At 54.3% G+C, this 19,899-nt stretch overlaps 1 protein-coding gene across 19 annotated transcripts in view; it reads right to left on the bottom strand.

Annotated features, from left to right (window-relative positions):
- Nucleotides 1-921: 921 nt before the first annotated feature.
- FGFR2 (fibroblast growth factor receptor 2) overlaps nucleotides 922-19,899 on the bottom strand; it is a 104,561-nt gene continuing 85,583 nt past the window's right edge. For 15 of the 19 annotated variants that reach the window (XM_089313375.1, XM_089313376.1, XM_070056997.2 and 12 more), the window contains 7 exons: nucleotides 19,248-19,358; nucleotides 16,208-16,398; nucleotides 9,586-9,708; nucleotides 8,651-8,721; nucleotides 7,668-7,805; nucleotides 5,868-5,973; nucleotides 922-2,504 (listed from right to left, as the gene is read on the bottom strand). In XM_089313375.1, the coding sequence (XP_089169501.1) occupies nucleotides 2,340-2,504; nucleotides 5,868-5,973; nucleotides 7,668-7,805; nucleotides 8,651-8,721; nucleotides 9,586-9,708; nucleotides 16,208-16,398; nucleotides 19,248-19,358 (905 nt within the window). In that variant the 3' untranslated portion in view covers nucleotides 922-2,339. 19 annotated transcript variants of the gene reach the window in all.

Raw genomic sequence — 19,899 nt, 5'->3', positions numbered from 1 at the left:
GAGAAGTTGGCTCTGGCTGGCTCCTTCCTGGCACTGGCAAGGTTGAGATGGCCCAGGAAGGTTCATGCATGCTACGTGACAGGCAGAATTCCATTTCCTGCTTCAGATTCTTGGTGGCATAAAAAAGAAATAATTCTATAATTATTATTTTAAAATTTGACCCAAGTTTGCTGTGGGAAAATGTGAGGCAAAGTCTGCTCTGTGCATCACAAGGAAACCTAAACGCCCAAAAGGTGTCCAGGCGCCCGGGTACCCAGACGTCCCGAGCATCTCCCCTCATCCTCCTGCTGCTCCTCCACCTGCAAAGCTCGCTCCTCTCGGGGAGTAGGCCGGGCCCGGGAAGGAGCAGTGACTCCCCTAAGGCTCCGGGAAGACATGGAGCTGGGGCTTAAACCAAGCATCTGCTTCTCCGTCAGCTCGACCCGCCCGTTACTGCCGGCCACCGCCAACCGCCCTGGCAAGTCACCCCTGCTTGCAAACACCCTTTCCAGCCCTGTGCATTCAACCACAGACAGGGCTGGGGGCCGACGCTGTGGCGCAGTGGGTTAAAGCCCTGGCCTGCAGCACCGGCATCCCATATGGGTGTTGGTTCAAGTCCCAGCTGCTCCACTTCCAATCCAGTTGTTCCCCGCTCATGTGCCTGGGAAATCAGCGGAGGATGGCCCAAGACCTTGGGCCCCTACACCCACACGGGAGACCCGGAAGAAGCTCCTGGCTCCTGGCTTCAGATCAGCTCAGCTCCAGCCATTGCGGCTACTTGGGGAGAGAACCAACAGCTGGAAGATCTTTCTCTCTCTCTCTCTCTCTCTACCTCTCTCTGTAATTCTGTCTTTCAAATAAATCCAATATGATTCTTTAAAAAAAAAATTGCTCAGTCAGCACCTCTGAGCTCACGAAACCATTTGGTAAGACACACGAGTATTAAAAAAATAAGCTGCGTGACATTTATTTTGTCTTGTTAACATTAATATCTGTAGAAACATTTTTATTGTCAGTATAAAAATTAACAGGTTTTATTAAATACTTTCTCCAATTCCGTAACACGTAAAATCAGTGTTAATCCGCATTCGTGTTGCACGGCTGCAGCAAAGTGAGTGGGTGTTTCAGGAGCAGAACCCAACGCTTTCAAACACCATGACGGTGCCGCCGCCGCCGCCGCGTCTCGTCCCCCGCCGCGGAGGGGCCGGAAGTAGACGGAAGCGATCTCTTTCAAAAAGATGGAGGTGTCCCCCAGACTGGCGGCAGAACGACTCACTCTGTTTCAATTCCCCGGGACAAGACCTGAAGATCCCGGCAGGCTTCTTCAATGGCCGTGACCGCACGTGCTGAAGACAGCCGGGCAGCTCGGGGGCGGTCGGCCGGCGGCCAGAGACAGAGGGATGCTGCGCGCTGAGCTCAGGCGAGGACCGTCCTCCAGGCACGGATTAAGGCATCTTTTGGAGAGGACGCTGGCACCATGTGTCTCGGGAAGTCCAGTGGGATGGTGCATTGGCCCCGCGACGGCACCCACGGAAAACACCGTCCTAGGCAGCGCTCTTTAAATACGGGCATTTAGGTCGTTTAAGAACAATCGTCTGACAGCAGAGTTTAAACACAAATAAATCAAAACTTCACTTTCTCCAAATTAGTCATATATTGTAAATATTTCTCTTTTCAAAGGATCTGATAACTAGTCAAGTCCAAGCAGATTAACTAATCCACTGCGCTGTCTGCATAGAAATGCCACTTAAATTACAAAAAAACTATAAATGATTAATTGTTTTGTATATTACCAATTCATTAATAAATTAATGTTATACCATTTTCCCTGAAAGCAAAAGTATTTTTCCACCTCTGCTCATGAAAATTAAGAAATTCTGTGTAAGAACAGCATTTAGCAAATAGCTATTAAAAAAAAAGACCAATTTTCTAGGTGCATTGGGACATCCATTTAAAATCAATACAAAAAATAATTCCTTGTAAATATATAATATATATTTATACATAATTTGAATATATTTACATACATCCAGCACCTATATACTGCATTTGTGCTCTGTAAGTGTGTGCTGACATATATTTTCTCCAATTATTACAAAATTAACAAGGAAGGCAGAAGGCGCATCTGCCTTGAGTCCCAGTGGTCCTCAGCCAGTACCACGGCGGCGCGGAGGGGCTGCGTGGCCGTCCGTGGCCCCCAGGACGCTCTCGTGGCAAAGACCACGCGCTGGCAACCGCGCCGATTACGTTTCCAATGACTCACTCCTCGGATCCACATAGGCTAGCGGAGACAGCAAGCTCTAGGAGGCGTGGCCTCCCTGCTCGGGCCGCCCCGCCTGGGGACGGACAGACGCCTGCCTTCATGTTTGCACACTGCCGTTTACGTGTGGATACTGAGGGAGGCGTGGTTCGTAAGGCATGGGGTCCGGAGAGAACACAGAGTCATCCCCTGAAGAACAAGAACTCCTTGAGTCAGGGTAACTAGGTGAGTACTGTTCGAGAGGCTGGCTGAGGTCCAAGTACTCCTGAAAGAAGGGAAGAGAGACGATTTATTTCATCTTGAGTCAGGCTAACTAGGTGAGTATGGCTCGAGAGGCTGGCTGAGGTCCAAGTACTCCTGAAAGGAGGGAAGAGAAGAGTTTGGTTTCAAAGACAGGCTCTGAGACGTTGGCATTCGCGATGCTGGGATGCAGGGGGCCGCCCCTGGACGGAGCACAGGGGGTGCGGCCCCCTGCTGACTGCCAGAGCCCTCCCCCACCCCCAGACCACCGCCCCCCACCCCAATAACAGACCGCAGGCTGCTCTAGGCTTTCCACTTAGCAACCATCATCGGCTGGCTGAGCTGCAGGTGCCAGGCGGTCACCTCCACTTACATGGGAGGTAAGCGCCCTTCTAGCTAAAGCCAAGTTCAAATTCAAGCCCCGGCAAGAGACGCGCACAACTGGCTGGGGTGGGACCAGGCCTCCTTGCAAGAGTGGAGACCACGAATGTTTACTTGAGCGACTTTTTACTATTGCAGTTCCTAGGGTAATTTAAGGGGACCGCGTCTCCATTCAGGGGGTAATTGAACAGATGTCATTCATTACTCCCCGAGCTCAAAATGTAAACAGGCCCGCACATACTCATGCATGTTAAATCCAACACGGGCTGCTCAAGGGAAGTGCAGTAACCAGAAGGGAAGTTTCACAGCCCCGAAGGTTTGAAATTCAGAGTCTCTCCTGCTCAGGATGCCTTGAACCGTTTGTAAACGGTTGGAAAAAAAAAAAAAAAGTCAAAAGAAAGGTAGTATCTTCTGGCACTAAAGCGTGAAATACAGAGACATAAATTCCAAAATTCTGGAAACTTCCAAGGAGAGGGTCGCCAACATTTTACTACAACAAAATCACATCTATTTACATACTGCCTGGTCTGCCTTCACGCTAGGATGGCCGGGCTGCAGCAGAGCCCGTGTGGCTGTCCAGGTGGGAAATGTGTATTCTCAGGGCCAGCAAGGTGGCACAGGGGGTTAAGCCACCACCTGCAACAGCGGCAAGCCACAAGAGCACGGGTTCCAGTCCCGACTGCTCCACTTCTGATCCAGCTCCTCACTAACGGCGCCTGGGAGAGCAGCAGCACAGATGGCCCGACTGCTTGGGCCCCTGCCACCCTCTTGGGAGACCTGGGTGGAGGTCCAGGCTCCTGGCTTTGGCCTGGCCCAACCCCAACCATGGCGGCATGTGGGGAGTGAACCAGCAGATGGAAGATCTCTCTCTCTCTCTTTCTCTGTCTCTCATGCCTTTCAGATAAATAAAATAAAAGGAAAACATTTACTCCCTGGCCCTGCAGAGAAAGCATCTGCTGACCCTGCCTGAAGCTACGAGTAGATCTCTCCCCTGGGACTGCACACGGTCGGGAGTGGCTCTGCTCCCACACCCGGAAGCCAGCAACTATTCTAGGACATGTGGTTTTGTGGACAGCGGGGCACAAAGCACAGCCCTTGGCACAAACAGCCTCGTGTTATCAGAGCGGAGCCCTCAGAATGTTGGCGACTCGACATCTTAAAAGGCAACCCCCGCCCCCCCTATAATTCATCCCCAGGGCTGGCGGGAGAGAGTCCCCATCCGAGAAGGGAGACGTGTCAGTTCCAACAACATCAGCATTAACCGCACAACCAGAAACAAACACGCCCACCACTTCAAAAGGAGACTTTTTGCTTACAATGATAAAAATGAAATTTTGTCCTAAATGGAACCATTTTTCTCCAGCAGATGGAAGTGATTTTCAGAAGGAAAGAAACTTCGATTTTTATATCCGTTAGACAATATGGCGTTCTGCTTTTTTATTTCAGGACACTAGATATAAATTTCAGTATGAATGAACCCACTTTAAACGTAAATACATAAATACAAAGCACTGAACGTGGACGTGGGCTCATTAAAAAGGAACTTTCGTCCTTTTCCCAGTTTCTAAATGAAGCCATAAACTTGCAGATCTGATAGGAAAACAACAGGGCTATCAGTGGATTCCAAGTCCAGGGTTAAAGGAACTTATGCTAGAAACAACAGTTTTGGCAGGAGAAGAAAGTGGTGTTTTTTCCCCTTGAACTGCTCCTTTGCTTTCAACTTCTGGAGGTCAGCTGTGCTCATTTAAAAGCGCTCTCTGCCTCCATCCGGCACAAGCAGCAGTCAGACGCACAAGACAGAGCGGCTGGGTGAAGCAGCTTCCTATCACGGCGTTTGACGAGTTGCCGGAAAAACCACTCTGAAGCTATTTTCTAACAGAAATGAGTGTGCTGCTTTCCTTCTGAAACGCGTGCCAGTTCTTCACTTGTTGTTGTTGTAGAAAGGACAACCGTGTGACTTGGGATTGTGTGTGTGTGGAGAGACACCGTCCCACACCCTCATCAAACATCGCGCCATTCATTCATGAACAGCGTCTCTCCATCCTGGGGTCTGCCTGGCCTCGCCGGGTTTATCTGTGTCTCCCGCCCACACTATGTTTTGGCCATTATGTCCAAGGCTACCTGATCTACCTGCCGAAGCCATGGTGAGAGCACCGCTCTTGTTGGCAGAGATTGTAAATCCCTCCTGGAAAATCGCTATTTTACCAAAATGCTGGGACAAGAAGCAGCTCACATTTGGATTTTTTTTTTTAATTTTGGAAAAAGGTATCTTGGGGATGGGATCCAAATCTAAGCACCAAATTCATTTATGTTTTACATACACCTTATATGCACAGCTTAAAATATTTCTATCACACCTGCATTTTTGCTGCGACCCAGCGAGGTGTGGAGTTTTCCTCGTGTGGCGTCACAGGAGTGTTTGCAAAGTTTTGTACTTTGGAGCAGTCTGGATTTTTGGATCAGGGATGCTCAACTTACACACGTTTTCACTTAAAAATCGTGTAAATCATTCATTTTAGGAAACTGAGTGTCTGTTTACATACACACAGAGAGACTATAAAGCCACAGGCCATTGCCACACGGACCCCGCAGGACAGGGTGGTGCCACACAGACGCTGGAACTGCAAAACCTCGCTGCATCCGGTCAGGCCGACTGGCCAGAGTCCATCCACAGTCACCCGAGTGACCAGGCCGCGGAATGGAACCAGCACCCCACATCCATCCCGGCTGCTTCCCACACACACCACGTGGCTGCCACGGGACCCCCTCGCCCTCCTCACACCCGGCCACGCCACCACCAGCCACCCTGAGGCCAGCCTCAAAGCGCCCCTTGGTCTTAGGATTCCTGAGTCAGAATCCAGAAAAATGCAGTTCTGAGAAAAGTCCGAATTTGAGAGGAACACGCAGTTTTAACTCTGACCACGTGCACCACAGCCTCCAGTGGGAGCCCACCCTGAATGAGCTGTGTGCCTCTCCCAGGGCCAGGCCTGTGGAAGGAGGGCCTTACCTCGTTGGTTGTCAGAGTGAGAATGCGATCCAAGTCTTCCACCAACTGCTTGAACGTGGGTCTCTGTGAGGGCACCGCGTGCCAGCAGTCTCTCATCATCATATACCTGGAAGAGGTGGATTTCCTTAAGTACTAGGAGCAGGGTGACAGCCACTTTAGTAAGCTACGTGGAGAGGTGCCCTAATGATGAAAATGTTCTAGAACTTTCCAAGCAGCTACATTAGCAGGTGGTCACTCGCGTCCCCTGAAGAGTTGGTCACTGTGCTTTCTGTGTAACGCACTGTGATGTACAAAACCATCACTCTTGCCCAAAATGCTTTAGGAAGGTGTCCAGGTCATCAGAAAGACATCTGTGAGAGCTGGCGCCGTGGCGTGGCAGGTAAAGCTGCCCCCTGCGGTACTGGCATCCCAAATGGGCACTGGTTCAAGTCCCGGCTGCTCCACTTCCAACCCAGCTCCCTGCTAATGCACCTGGGAAAGCAGCAGAAGATGGACCAAGTACTTGGGCCCCTGCACCCACGTTGGGGACCCGCAAGAAGCTCCTGGTTCTTCGGATTGGTCCAGCCCTGGCCACTGCGGCCATTTGTGGGGTGAGCCAGAGGATTGAAGACTTCTCTCTCTGAATAAATAAAATCTTTAAAAAAAAAAAAAAGACACCTGTGTTGCCACGTGACCCCAGTGTGACACGTCACAATGGCACTACGCTTTGAAGACTCTTTGGGGGCCAAGGGAAGGGACACATTGGCTTGTCAGCCTCAGGTCTTCCCTCCACAAACACTTCTGCCTAGACAAAAGCAGCTCCTCCATGATCCACACGACAACCTGGGTTTGTTTTCCAAGATTTTCAATTGACAAAGGTGCCTTGGTTAAAAAAAAAAAAAAAAAAAAACCTTTGAACATCAGAACTGTGTCAGGTTTTCATGAATTAATCTGCTGCCCCTGGGCTGCGCACTAACTTCCTGATTAACTCTTAGGTAGGCCCAGCTCCTGGACTTATCTCGATTGTGGGTTTCCACAGATCCTCCACGTTAGAAAAAGTCACAGGCGCACAATTGGTGCTTTTATTCAACTAGCTAAAAAAATGGGGCCATTCACCACACGCCTACCGTACACCAAACAGCACCCCCGAGGATTACTGACAGAAAATCCCCATGGCTCCCCCACGGGCTGCGGTTCCGGGACAGCCGCTCTTCCTGGCTAATCCTGGGGCCAAGGGGCAGACTTGGCGTCAACGCGGTGATTCAACTGCACAAGACACACATCACTAACAGCACCGTTCCACATGAAGCGTGGCGTGGAATTCTCTAGAAACTTGCTCCTGGTTCAGTAGCCAGGTCTGGTACTCCGAGGAGGGCATCTGGAGACCTTTATAATCCTTTGTGCTAAATCCGGGGTGCCAAGTGGACACCCAGACACCGGCCCATGCACTCTGGGGACATGTGGCAGGGGCCAACCAGCTCCGGAAACACCCATCCTGCTCCCGCCACGCTGGGGCCAGGTGCAGCACGGGGCCTCAACCCCACCGTGCAGGGCGGCCCATGGCCTTCCAGCCTCTTCCTGCACGCAGAGAGCAGACGATGGCCAGCACAGCCCAGCGGCCCTGGGAGAGCAGCCCTGCACCCCTGTGATGCCCTCAGAAGGGACAAGCAAGGGCTCTCAGTGTGGCTATCTGTCTCAGTGCTAGTGACTCCTCTCCTCCAGACAAGTCTAGAAAACTCGGGGCCCCAGAGAACCGAGACCCGTCAGGAGACACCTCCGTGCACCCCAGAGGCCCGGCGGGGCGGGGATGGGGGCCCTTACAGCTCGTTGGTGCAGTTGGCCGGCTTGTCCATCCTATGTCCTTCCTTGAGCAGCTTGAAGAGTTCCTCCACGGGAATGCCTGGGTAGGGCGAGCCCCCTAACGTGAAGATCTCCCACATCAACACCCCGAAAGACCAGCTGCAAAGACAGGACAAGGCACACATCACCGTCACCGAACCCTGGAGGGGCAGGAGCCCACACCGCCCACTTAGGACAATCAGCGCCCTGCTGGGCGTGACGAGGGCACCCACTGCGGGAGCACAGAGTCCAGGCTCGCCCCTTCCAGAAAGCTTCCTGCTCATGTGAACAAGAACAGCCCCTCTGGGTTTCTTTCCAAACCTTTTCCTTTGGGCTAATGAGCGACTCACAGGAGCCTGCAAAAATGGGACCTTCCCCTGCCTTGTCCCTGTGGTGAGAGCTTCTAACTCCAGATCCAGACTGCTAAGGTCGGTGGGAGCCTGACCCTGACAGCATTTCAAGTGCACAGTAACGGAAATACTGCGTCCTTTCTACGACCATTCCAGAGTGTTCCCAGGGATGCTGAGACACGCCCAGGATGCTTGTTGAGGGAACCCCTCGGGGCGACTGCATCCCACTCAGCTGCCCCCGTCAAGAACAAACCCAGGTTAGGGGACACAGGACAAGCCACCTTTGAGAGAGTGGAGTCCGTGCCAAGGGCTTGGAAACTTGGCAAACTTGAAGGCGGCTTTGCAGCTGCACGTCCATGATTGGGGGGAGGGACTTCCGCCCCAGCGGGGGTGGGGGGCGGGCATCAGTTCCACCTCCTCCGCTCTTTGAAGCCAGGCAGATTAGTAACACAGCGCTGGTTACCAGCCTACCATAAAATCCGCCCTCTCCCAGGCCGCCCACTACATCTCCTGTGAGCGTGTGAAATGCAGCAACACCGGAGAAAGAAGAAAGGGAGCAAACATGCAACCTTCTGGCACTTCTGCCAGGAAAAGCCAGGGTTCGGAGTTACTCACACATCACTCTGGTGAGTGTACACCCGATCGAACAGGGCTTCCGGAGCCATCCACTTGACTGGAAGTCGACCCTGCCGGGACAGGAGAAAATGTTCAAGCCAGCATGCTGAGACAGGCTTACCCTGGCAAACTCCATGGGGCTGTGCCCATCCAGGAGTGGATGTTTTAATGATTGTTACTGGTCAGTCCCTGGGGGGCAATAAGCTACAGTGGACGTATGCGATACACAGATGCGGGCCCCTCCACCAAGGCCAGCTCCTTGGATTCTCATGGTCATGTCTCTGTGGTACAAACACATACCCTGACCAGCCTCTAGGAAAAATTAACTCGGGAATGTCCAAGCTCTATTCTTTTCTATGAAAGCTTCTTTTATTAGAAAGCAAATTTATTCATTTGAAAGGCAGAGAGAGAAGCAGAGGGGAGAGAAAGGTCGTTCACCTGCTGGTTCACTCCCCAAATGGCCACACTGGCTGGGGCTGGACCAGTCTAAATCTGGGGCTCTGGAACTCCACCTGGGTTTCCCAAATGGGTGCAGGGGCCTGAGCACTCAGGCCATCCCCCGCTGCTCTCCAGGTACATTAGCACTGGGCTGCAAGCAGGCAGCTGGGACTGGAACTGGCGCTCTGATATGGGGGGGGGGGCAGCATCATGAGCAGCAGCTTAACCACTGTACAACACCTGCCCCCACGTGAAGGTTCTCAACACGAGCTGTGTGCAGAGTCTAGAGGCTGCGGATCCCTCTGTACATGGAGTATTTTACAGAAATTACCCTAAACACGGCCCCAGTGAGAGTGAGTGACCAGGAAGGCCAAAGAAGGACGAGGAAGGGCTGGGGAAACCCTCACCAGTCTCCTCCTGCCCTGGGCCACGCGTGACCTTCTGTCACAGAAGGTTCTGCACCCCGCCCCTTCCCACCATCACGGCCACACACTTACATTGGTGGTTTTCTTGTAATAGTCGATGTTGTTGATATCTCTGGCCAGTCCGAAGTCTGCTATTTTCATCACATTGTTCTCCGTGACCAAAACGTTTCTGGCTGCTAAATCCCGGTGAATACACTGAAATCAAGAACAAGAACTAACTTCACAATGCTTAGAACAAAAAGACAATACCGCCATTGCTTAAAGTGCAGGCAGAGGCCCATCTGAGGTCAAACACAGGTTGTAGTGAGTTACCCAAAAGACAGGACGGGGATGTAAGACTGAGCTGGGAGGCCGACACCACCTGAGACCCCCACATGTGGCACTGGCACTTTCGAATTAAAAATAAACAAAGCGAGGTGCCAATCATCTCAAAGAGCCGAGGGCAAGACAGTAACCGCGTTCTCCCTCTGCAGTTCTGAACCCTCACAGCTGCGCCCAAGTTCTTTTTTTAAAAGATTTTATTTATTTGAGAGGTAGAGCTACACAGAGAGAGGGAGAGACAGACAGAGAGGTTTTCCATCCGCTGGTTCACTCCCCAGATGGCTGCAATGGCTGGACTGGGCTAATCCGAAGCCAGGAGCCAGGACCTTCTCCTGGTCTCCCGTGCGGGTGCAGGGGCCCAAGGATGTGGGCCACCTCCACTACTTTCCCAGGCCATAACAGCAGAGAGCTGGATCGGAAGTGGAGCAGCCGGGTCTTGAACCGGCACCCAAATGGGATGCAGGTGCCTCGGGCGGAAGACTAGCCTACTGTGCCACAGTAGAAGCCCCTGCACCCAAGTTCTTGATTAGATCATCCTGAAACCGTTCATCACACATTCTCTCTTACTGGCAAATCCCCAGCAGAGGTACGAGACTCCAACCTCACATCTTCTCCATCTCCTGTTCACTCCTGCGCCATTCCGGCCTCTGTCCATCTCTGCTCCTCCCTGTGCCGATGAAGAACCCCATCCTGTGACCTCCTCAGACTCCCAAAATCTTGCTCCCTGCAGCTCGGTTTGAAATCTGTCCCTCTGGAGCCCTCGCTGACCCCCTGTCTCAGCTCAGTCTGTCTCTCCCCTTCCCCGACTTTTGTTGGTCTGCGCATCAGGCCCCCATGGTAGAGATACTGAGCCACGAAGGCTGTGCGTTCCCCTGTGTCCTCGTGGTGACAACTTTCCACGCAAATTCCCATTTCTATCCCGACCTGTTCCCCGAGACCCCTGTCCTGGTTTTCAACCAGTGGTGCAGCACCTCCACAGTGCTGTGCCCTTAGCATTGCAAATTCAAAGTTCCAGGCTCCTAACCCTTCACCTCTCTGGTTCTGAGTACACCAGTACGCTTCACACACTCGGCCTAGGCCTGTCCATTTCAACTCCAAGCACCTCCCCATACGTCCATCGCACTCCCCTCCTGCTGCGAGTCTCTCAGACCGGACAGTCTCCACCGCCCACCCTGCTCCCACGTGACCCCTCCCCTGACCCCCTTCCAGCTTCCACACCTCCCACGACACCAACCACACCCTATCCTGACCCATCTCTCAGCCAACACCACATTCTTTTTTTTTTTTTTTTTGACAGGCAGAGTGGACAGTGAGAGAGAGACAGACAGAGAGAAAGGTCTTCCTTTTGCCGTTGGTTCACCCTCCAATGGCCGCTGCGGCTGGCGAGCTGTGGCTGGCGCACCGCGCTGATCCGATGGCAGGAGCCAGGTGCTTCTCCTGGTCTCCCATGCGGGTGCAGGGCCCAAGCACTTGGGCCATCCTCCACTGCACTCCCGGGCCACAGCAGAGAGCTGGCCTGGAAGAGGGGCAACCGGGACAGAATCCGACGCCCCGACCGGGACTAGAACCCGGTGTGCCGGCGCCGCTAGGCGGAGGATTAGCCTAGTGAGCCGCGGCGCTGGCCCAACACCACATTCTTAGTCCAGTTGACCGGCAAGCTGTCTCTGCCCTGTACATGGGGTCAAAACGCTACAGTGCTTGCCACAAGCCAGCCGAAGATTCAGGCGGATCGACGGTTCTGATCCTAACTCTGGGCTCGGAAAAGCCTGGTTACTCCATCGTCTCCTGTTCCTTTCACCGACGCCGCTCGGGTAAGCTGTTGCACTTCAATGTTCCAAGAATTCATCACGATACAGGATGACCAGGTCCCAAGTCATCACCCCTATTTTTGGAAGCTGCAAGCAAGTGCTTTGACAGTGCTCCTCCTGGAGGCTAACTGTCCTAGGAAGCCCGTCTCTGACCCGCCCGATGAGGCTGTGCCGGGGCCCATCTCAGACAGGCGCCCCGCGAGACGGGCAGTGCAAAACAGAGCAGCTCAACCCCCCTGAAATATAAATAAGGACTGACTTTAATCTCTCCCACGCCCAACTACTTCCTGAGTGCGTTCGCTGCCGGGCCCCATGGGGATGGGCTCCGATCAGGAACGGGAAAGCAGGAAAGCCACCCAAGCCTGCCGGTCCCTGGCCAGACTAGGAGCAGGAAACTCGAGAGCTCCCAGCCGCCCAGAGAGCCGTCTGGGCTGGAGCCGCGTTCCCGGGCTTGGAGGCCTCTTCAAATTGAACTTCCAAGCTCTGGGCCAAACTCCGCCGGTGGTGCGCTCCCGCCGACATGCGCACTCTGCATTTGGCAAGCTGTGTGGTCAGGGAATCTGGCTGCCCCGGCACTCGGCTCCGACCACACATCAGGGCTCCACTTGGACAGAGACGCTGCTGGGGGCTCCCTCCACCATCTTTCCCAGGGTGCTGGGGACCCCCAGCGTCCCCCTCCCCCCGCTGGGTTGAGCAACAGGAGACTTGGAACTAACACCCAAAGCAACAAAAGTGACTAAAGGCGAGCCAAATCCCCATCGTCTGCACAGACCCGAGTGTTCCCCAGCACTGACAGCCGGCCGTTTCGTATCACGTGGGCCCTGGAACCAATCAGCATTCTGTTTTCCCACAGGTGAGGGACAGTGGGTGGCTAAGGAAAGGGAGACTAACATCCCTGTGGTGCAGACAGTGTGCTGGGTGCCTCTGTACGGCTGCCAGCAATTCATTCCCATAGCAACACAGAGGATAGCAGGATTATACCCATTCTACAGATGGGGAAGCCAAGGCTTGCTTTAAATTAACCCAGCCCACTCAGGTTTAACACTTTGGAGGTTTAACTGGGTTGGAGAGATGTGCTAAAAAAGCCAGGGTTTTTTAAATTGTGTAAGGCTCAAATAACCTGTTACCTACTGTATTACAGTGCTTGTTACACACCACAGTGTGTGTTTGTCTGCCTCCCCTGGCTGCCACACACACACACACACACACACACACACACAACTGACCACTCACTGCCTGAGGTCAGGCCCTGCATGCTCATCTCAACATCCCCGCACAAGCCCAGAGCTGGCCCAGAAAGTGTCCACCGAGCCGACATCACAATTGCCCCTGCTCAGTGTTCCGCAGGTCTCTGTCCTTTGCCTCACGCAGCAGGTCTCGAGCAAGCCCATCCCTGCCCGGCGGGGCTGGCTGGGGCAGGAGGCGTCTAGCCCTCCCCTGCTGCTCACTCTCCACCTCCACGAGGATGCTCTGGGTTGAGAAGCAGGCTCCTCCCACAAGCTCCACTCTTAACCTCTCTGTCTCCCACCAGTTTCAACTGATGGCACGGTGCTGTGGAGCCAGGCAATGCCCTAAGGACACATGAGTAGTCACCTCTACCCAGACCCTTCAGCAACGTGAAGGCAAAGAGCCACACTGGGCTATACCAGTCCCAGCACAGGGACCTTCCCTGCTCTCACCTGGGTCCAGGTGGGCAGGATCAGCCGAGAGCACTGGACAGCTGGGTGCAGGACCAGGAGACTGAGGTCTGGGGCCATCCACTCCACCCTGAGGACCTATGTGCCCCAACTCGGAAGCAAGGACAGGGATGCGGCCACACCTGAGCTCAAAGCAAACTGCCACTTTCCAACAGTCCACGGCCTCCTTGGCTACACAACGGGAATCCCGTTCCACCCACGTGAGAGTTCTCGGAGGGGCACGTAAGATGCTGCACGACGCACGCCTGCCCCCGTGCCTGGCCGATGGAGAGCAGGAGCAGCAATGACCGCTCTCGCTCAGCGGGAAGGGCCCTTCCTCCCTCCGCACAGTCATCCTCGGATGCGTCCAGCTGGTCCTCACTTCTCTTTCCACAGCACTGCGGAGCTCCAAGACAAGGAGGATCCCAGAGGGCTGGGGCTGGGCTGGGTTGGGACAGGGCCACCGCTGGCCGTGGCACCAGGCCCGTCCTGCTGCTTCTCCCGTCCTCCAAGCAGAGGGAGGCACTGCGGACTCTCTCGTGGGGGCCTTGCAGACCACATCCTGGGTTCGTCCACCTCGCAGACGGGGCATTCTCCGGCTCCACGTGAGGCCCTGTGCGTTTGGCCAGTCTTTTAGAGTTGTCTCAGGGTCCGACTCCAGGCTTCTTTCCTCCCTGCTCTGGGCTTCCCCCAGGCTACTGTCCACTCCCATTCCCATGGTGTGACAATGCCCCGTCCTTTGCTGGCTCCCGACAGCCGACGTGGCCCTGGAGCTGAGCCTCAGCCTTGTGACACCTCCCCTTGAGTGGCACTCAGACATTCCAAATGAGCTCTGGATTTTCCACGGAAATCTGCCCCAGCCCTGGAGACATCCGATTCCCCGCCCCGGGAAGCTGCACCACTGTCCGATTTCTTGGGCTAGAAATCCAGGAGGCATCTTGATGGCTCTTCCTCTCGTCCATCCCTTATCATCCATGGACTCTGTTGACCGTCTGATACAGAAACTTGTCCAAAATCAACCTACGGACTTCTCTTGGTGTCTTGGGACCCAATAAGCCCTGGCCCTCAACCTCATCACTTTTTTTTTAAAGATTTATTTATTTATTTGAAAGTCAAGAGTTACACAGAGAGAGAAGGAGAGACAGAGAGAGAGAGAGAGAGAGGTCTTCCATCCATTGGTTTACTTCCCAATTGGCTGCAATGGCCAGAGCTGTGCTGATCCGAAGCCAGGAGCCAAGAGCTTCTACAGGGTCTCCCACGTGAGTGCAAGGGCCCAAGGACTTGGACCATCTTCTACTGCTTTCCCAGGCCATAGCAGAGAGCTGGATCGGACGTGGAGCAGCCGGGACTTGAACTGGCACCCATATGGGATGCCAGCACTGCAGGCGGTGGCTTTACCCACTACACCACAGCGCCGGCTCCAATCTCATCACTGTCACAGGGACTCAGCAGCTCAAATCTTTGGAGCAGGGACTGGCTCTTGATACTGCCCTCGATGGCTCCCAGCACCGAGAACCAAGTCCAGGGGCCTTGTCTGGGTCTTCGAGGCCCTGCACGAGCTGTGCCTTATCCCACTGCACACTTCTCAGTCTGCACGCTTCTTATTCCCACACTTGCTGGCAGTCTCTCCTACTGTCACCCATGGTCTCTGCTCCAAGAGGCCAGGGGTTCTATCTGTCCTGACCACCTCACTGGAGGGCCTAGGCAGGGCACGCGACGTTCGGGCTGCCCAGCAGTATTTGTTGCAGGACTGAATGAGTGGTGAGGCCCGGCTCCCACCTCTTTCCAATTAGGAGCAGCTCCTCACTGGGTGCGAAAAATGCTTCCTCCATCTCCCACCCAGGAGGGCACAAAGTGACCAAGAGCAAAGGATCAGAGAGGGCAGTCTGCGGCCAGACCTCCCCTCCCAGCACTCCCTGTGGGAATGCATGAGCTGCAGAAACGGGAAAGACAGCCAGGCCTCTCTCTCCAGGCCTGCCCGACCTGCTCGGCAGTCTGAGTCACCCTCTGTCTCCACGCCCAACCTCCCCGTGCACAGCTGCACACACACCCCACATGCATGCACACCTGAACACACGCACACGCTCCCAGGCACACCCCATACACACTTACGACTGGCGGGCACTCCCGTGGCTGGCAGGCCCTTCAAGCGGCCCAGGCTCAGGTGGTTTGTGTTGGCAGAGGACGTGGCTCGCACCTGCCTGGGGACCTGAGGGACGCAGCTGCGTGTTCAGCTCTACTGCAGGGAGCAGCTGGGCCCACCTCTGCCCCAGGAGGGGCTGCAACCTTGCGGGGCTGAGGAGGGGTCCTCGAAAATGCCCCTGAGGATATCAGGATACCTGTCTGGCTGCTTTTGGAATAACCGGCATAGCTGAAGTTCCACGGGCAGTGGCACGCTTGGAATGCCAGCGATTCACCTCGGGGGACCTGGCCGCCTCCTAACCACAGAGGCTCCCCCGCCAAGTGAGACAAAACAAACCCGGACTCTGGGTCACTAAAATACCCCTTCTGTTTGATCTTCACTCTTCACAATATTTAACGTTATATCCAACTCAAAGCCCGAAACACAACACCCAGAGTCGGTGTCCAAAAACATTAACACCAAAAAGGAGGAAAAAAAAGTCATCAGGATGCCCGGGCACACTCCGCGGAGCGGCCGTTCGTGCTCCAGCCGGCCACGGTGACCAAGTCAAGGCCAGCCCGACATCTCTGCCCATCAGCGGGAGCCGAGACGGGTTCAGGAGGCTGCTTGAGTTGTGAGTAAGGCAGTAAGTATTTTCCAAGGTTGTGCCTGGCATGCCAGGGCTTGATGAGCACCTCCCAACTGCCTGTTCAAAGAGGTTTTGGACCGGCTTCCACCCCCCACCAAGTAGAAGGCAGGGAACTCACCTTCTGGGAAGCCAAGTACTCCATGCCCCTGGCCAGCTGGTAGGTGCACGACACCAGGTCCTTGAAGGTCATCTGTTCTTCGGGCACCCGGTTAATGTCGTAGGAGTACTCCATGCCGGGCGGCCTGCGGGCTCGCAGGTACTCGCGCAGGTTGCCCTTGGAGGCGTACTCAACCAGGACGTACAGCGGCCCTGCGGACAGACCAGAGGAGCCCCCTGAGCCCCCTGAGCCACGGAACCCAGCCCCCACCCCACGATGACCCAACGCAGGCCCTGTAGCTATCACTGCCCAGTGCTCTTTGTTCCTGGAGTTTAACACCTGTACACAACCAGACACCTAAGTTCTCGTCTCTCCCAGCCGGTCATCAATCCTGGGTCCAGACAGCCCCCCAAGGCCCTAAGAAATAAAACGCGGCACGGAGGAAGGTGGCCTTGCAGAAGGCACCAGCCATCACCAATGCACTCCCTCAGCTTCCGGCTCACTACGAGAGTCAGCCTCCTAATCCATGGGCTCCCCACAGGTGGAGTTAGCCAGCCCTGGCCTGAAAATACTCAGAGGGAAACATCGCACAGACTTTACTCTTGTCGTCAGCCCAGAGACAAGACGGCCCCAAGCCACTGACACTGCGTTTGCCTTGTGTTAGGCACTATAATTTACCCAGCGTGCATGGGTTGTATGCAAGCACTATGCCGTTTCATAGCAGGGACTTGAAATCTACACAATTCAGCATTTGCGGGGGCCCTGGGGCCCACCCCCCACCCTGGGACACCAAGGGTTGGATGTACTTTATGTACATATACGTAGCGACAAAATAGATCTCGTTTTTAATCATACAAATGAGTAACAAGGGGTCGGCACTGTGGCATTGAGGGTGAAGCTGCCGCTTGCAGTGCCGGCATCCCATTCGGGCACTGGTTCTGGTCCTGGCTGCTCCCCTTCCAATCCAGCTCTCTGCTAAGGCCTGAGAAAGCAGTGGAGGATGGCCCAAGTCCTTGGGCCCCTGTACCCACGTGGGAGACCTGGAAGAAGCTCCTGGCTCCTGGCTTCGGCTGTTGTAGCCAACTGGGGCGTGAACCAGCAGATGGAAGACTTCTCTCTCTCTGCCTCTCCTTTCTCTGTGTAATTCCAACTTTCAAATAAATAAATAAATCTTAAAAAAAAATGAATAACAAACTTAAAAAAGTTTTTTTTGAGAGGCAGAGACACAGCAAGCTCCCATCCGTTTGTCCACTTTCCAAAATGTCCATAGTAGTTGGAGATGGGCCAGAGCCAGGAGCCAGAAACTCAATCCAGGTCTCCATAGGGGTGGCAGGGACCCAAGTACTTGAGCCATCACTGCTGAGTCGCACGGTCTACACTGGTAGAACTGAACCCAGGTGCTCTGATGTGGCACATGGGTTTCTTTTGTTTTCTTTTCCTTTTTTTAAAGATGTATTTATTTTAAAAGCAGAGTTGGGGCCAGCACTGTGGCGTAGTAGCAGCCCCGGCATCCCATATGGGCACTGGTGGGAGTCATGGCTGCTCCTCTTCTGATCCAGCTCTCTGCTATGGCCTGGGAAAGGAGAAGAAGATGGCCCGAGCGCTTGGGCCCCTGCACCGTGTGGGGACCCGGAAGAAGCTCCTGGCTCCTGGCTTTAGATTGGTCCAGCTCTGGCTGGTGGCCAGTTGGGGAGTGAACCAGCGGATAGAAGACCTTTCTCTCTGTCTCTCCCTCTCTCTAATTCTGCCTCTCAAATAAATAAATAAAATTTTTAAAAAAAAAAAAAAGGAAGGCACAGTTACAGAGAGATGGAGACAGACAGGCACACACACAGAAGGAGAGAGATTGATTGATCTTCCATCTGCTGGTTCACTCCCCAAATGATGGTAACAACTGTGGATGGGCCAGACTGAAGCCAGGAGTCTGGAATTCCACCCAGGGTCTCCCACGTGGGCTCAGGGGCCCAAGGACTTGGGCCATTCTCTGCTGCTTTCCCAGGTGCGTCAGCAGGGAGATGGATGGGAAGTGCAGCAGTCGGTACAAGAACAGCACCCACTCGGGATGCCAGCATTGCAGGCAGCAGCTTCACCCCTGCGCTACGGCCCCAGGTTCCACTCCACCCCTGCACCACGGGTTTCCTACTAGGTTAAATGCCCACTCCCAAAGACAGGGCTTTGAAACAATGTCCGCTCTCTATCACCAAGGAACCAAGTTAGGCTGATAAACATTTCCACAGAAATACACCAGACTTGCTCCGTTCCTCTGTGCTCAAGCACGTGTAGGCTACTTCCGGGTTTTTGCCATAACAAACAGTGGTCAATGAACACTCCTTTAATTTCTCTGTGGTGTAGACTAAGGCATTGGCAAACCACAGCCCACAGGCCAAATCCTGCCCACTGCCCACCGCTCGTTTCTGTACCTAGGTTACTTCATTCCTGCAGGATTCGTGACAACGCGAGGCCCCCAGATCCTCCCATGCCCACCCTCGCCCTGCGATTCCTGGTTAGATCCAACAGAGACAGGCATTTCCAAGTTTGTCCATTACCGTCAAGTTCGTTTGCAAAGTGCCGGGAGCCCCTCAGTGAAGGAGCCCGGCCTCTCTCCGGAAGACCCTGTATTCTTCATTCTTCATTCCCTGTTCTCCTCTCCCAAGCTCTCCTTAGCAACCCAGCCACTGCTGACTGCTGAACTCAGCACAGTGTGGACTCCTCCAGCCTCACTTTAAGGGAGGAACCTCTCAACCAAACAGAGGGTCCTCCACTGCAATCTCTTAGCACTCACAAAACAAAGACGTAAGTGGCCAGCCTTGTCCACAACACTCTCCAGGTAACAGTGGGGCCCTGAGGGCCCCAAGTGCAGTCACCCCACACTCACCGGCCCCCGGCTGCACTACAGGGGCAGTGCTCCCTCGGTGTGGGGGGGGGGGGGGCAGCTTCCTAAGGGTATTTTACAAGCTCCTTAAACACACACTGGAGGTGCCCCGGGAGCAGGACCCAGACGCCTGGTTGCGTCTACGTTAAGCGCGGAGTCTTTAATGAAAGCGTTTTCCCTCCTACTCACCATCCTGCGTACAGGCGCCAAGAAGATTGATGATGTTCTTGTGTTTTCCGATCATCTTCATCATCTCCATCTCCGAGACCAGATCCGAAAGGTCCTTTTCCGTGGCGTCATCTACAGACAGGAAGTCAGTCACAATCGGGCTCACGTCCCCTCACTCGCCAGCCGCCACCAGTAGCTGGGCAGCAGCGGCCAGACACTGAATCTTACAAGCAGACTGCGCTCCACCAGTCAGCTCCTGCGTTTTATCGGGAAGGACCAAAGGCCCGGAAGGGACTGCCCCCGCTCGTGTCCAAGAGCTGGCTGGGATCAGCAGGGGCGGCGGTCAAGGGCACAGGTGCTGTTGCTAAGGCTGACTGTTCTCCAGAAACCTCGCTTGTGTATTTTCACCAATGATGAAATAATCCCACAGCAAACCTGACGGTGCCTGAAACAGCTTTGAGAATAACACCACCGGCAGAGCGGACGTGGGTGGGAACATTCCGGTCGTCACAGATGACCGAAGAGTGTGCGCGCAGACCTAAGAGTGTGTGCACAGCTCACTGTGCTGGGCTAAGGCCCATGCCTGCTACTGGCCCGTTATAAACCTCTTCGTAACGCAAGCAAGACTTGCATACGTGGGATCTGCGTAGGCTCAGCTAGTCTCGCGTAAATG

Source organism: Oryctolagus cuniculus, chromosome 15, assembly GCF_051225735.1.
Source record: "Oryctolagus cuniculus isolate XC-2025 breed Fujian yellow rabbit chromosome 15, ASM5122573v1, whole genome shotgun sequence".
Classification (NCBI taxonomy): domain Eukaryota; kingdom Metazoa; phylum Chordata; class Mammalia; order Lagomorpha; family Leporidae; genus Oryctolagus; species Oryctolagus cuniculus.
The sequence above is the reverse complement of the archived record's forward strand: the minus strand, read 5'-3'. Positions and strand labels throughout refer to the sequence as shown.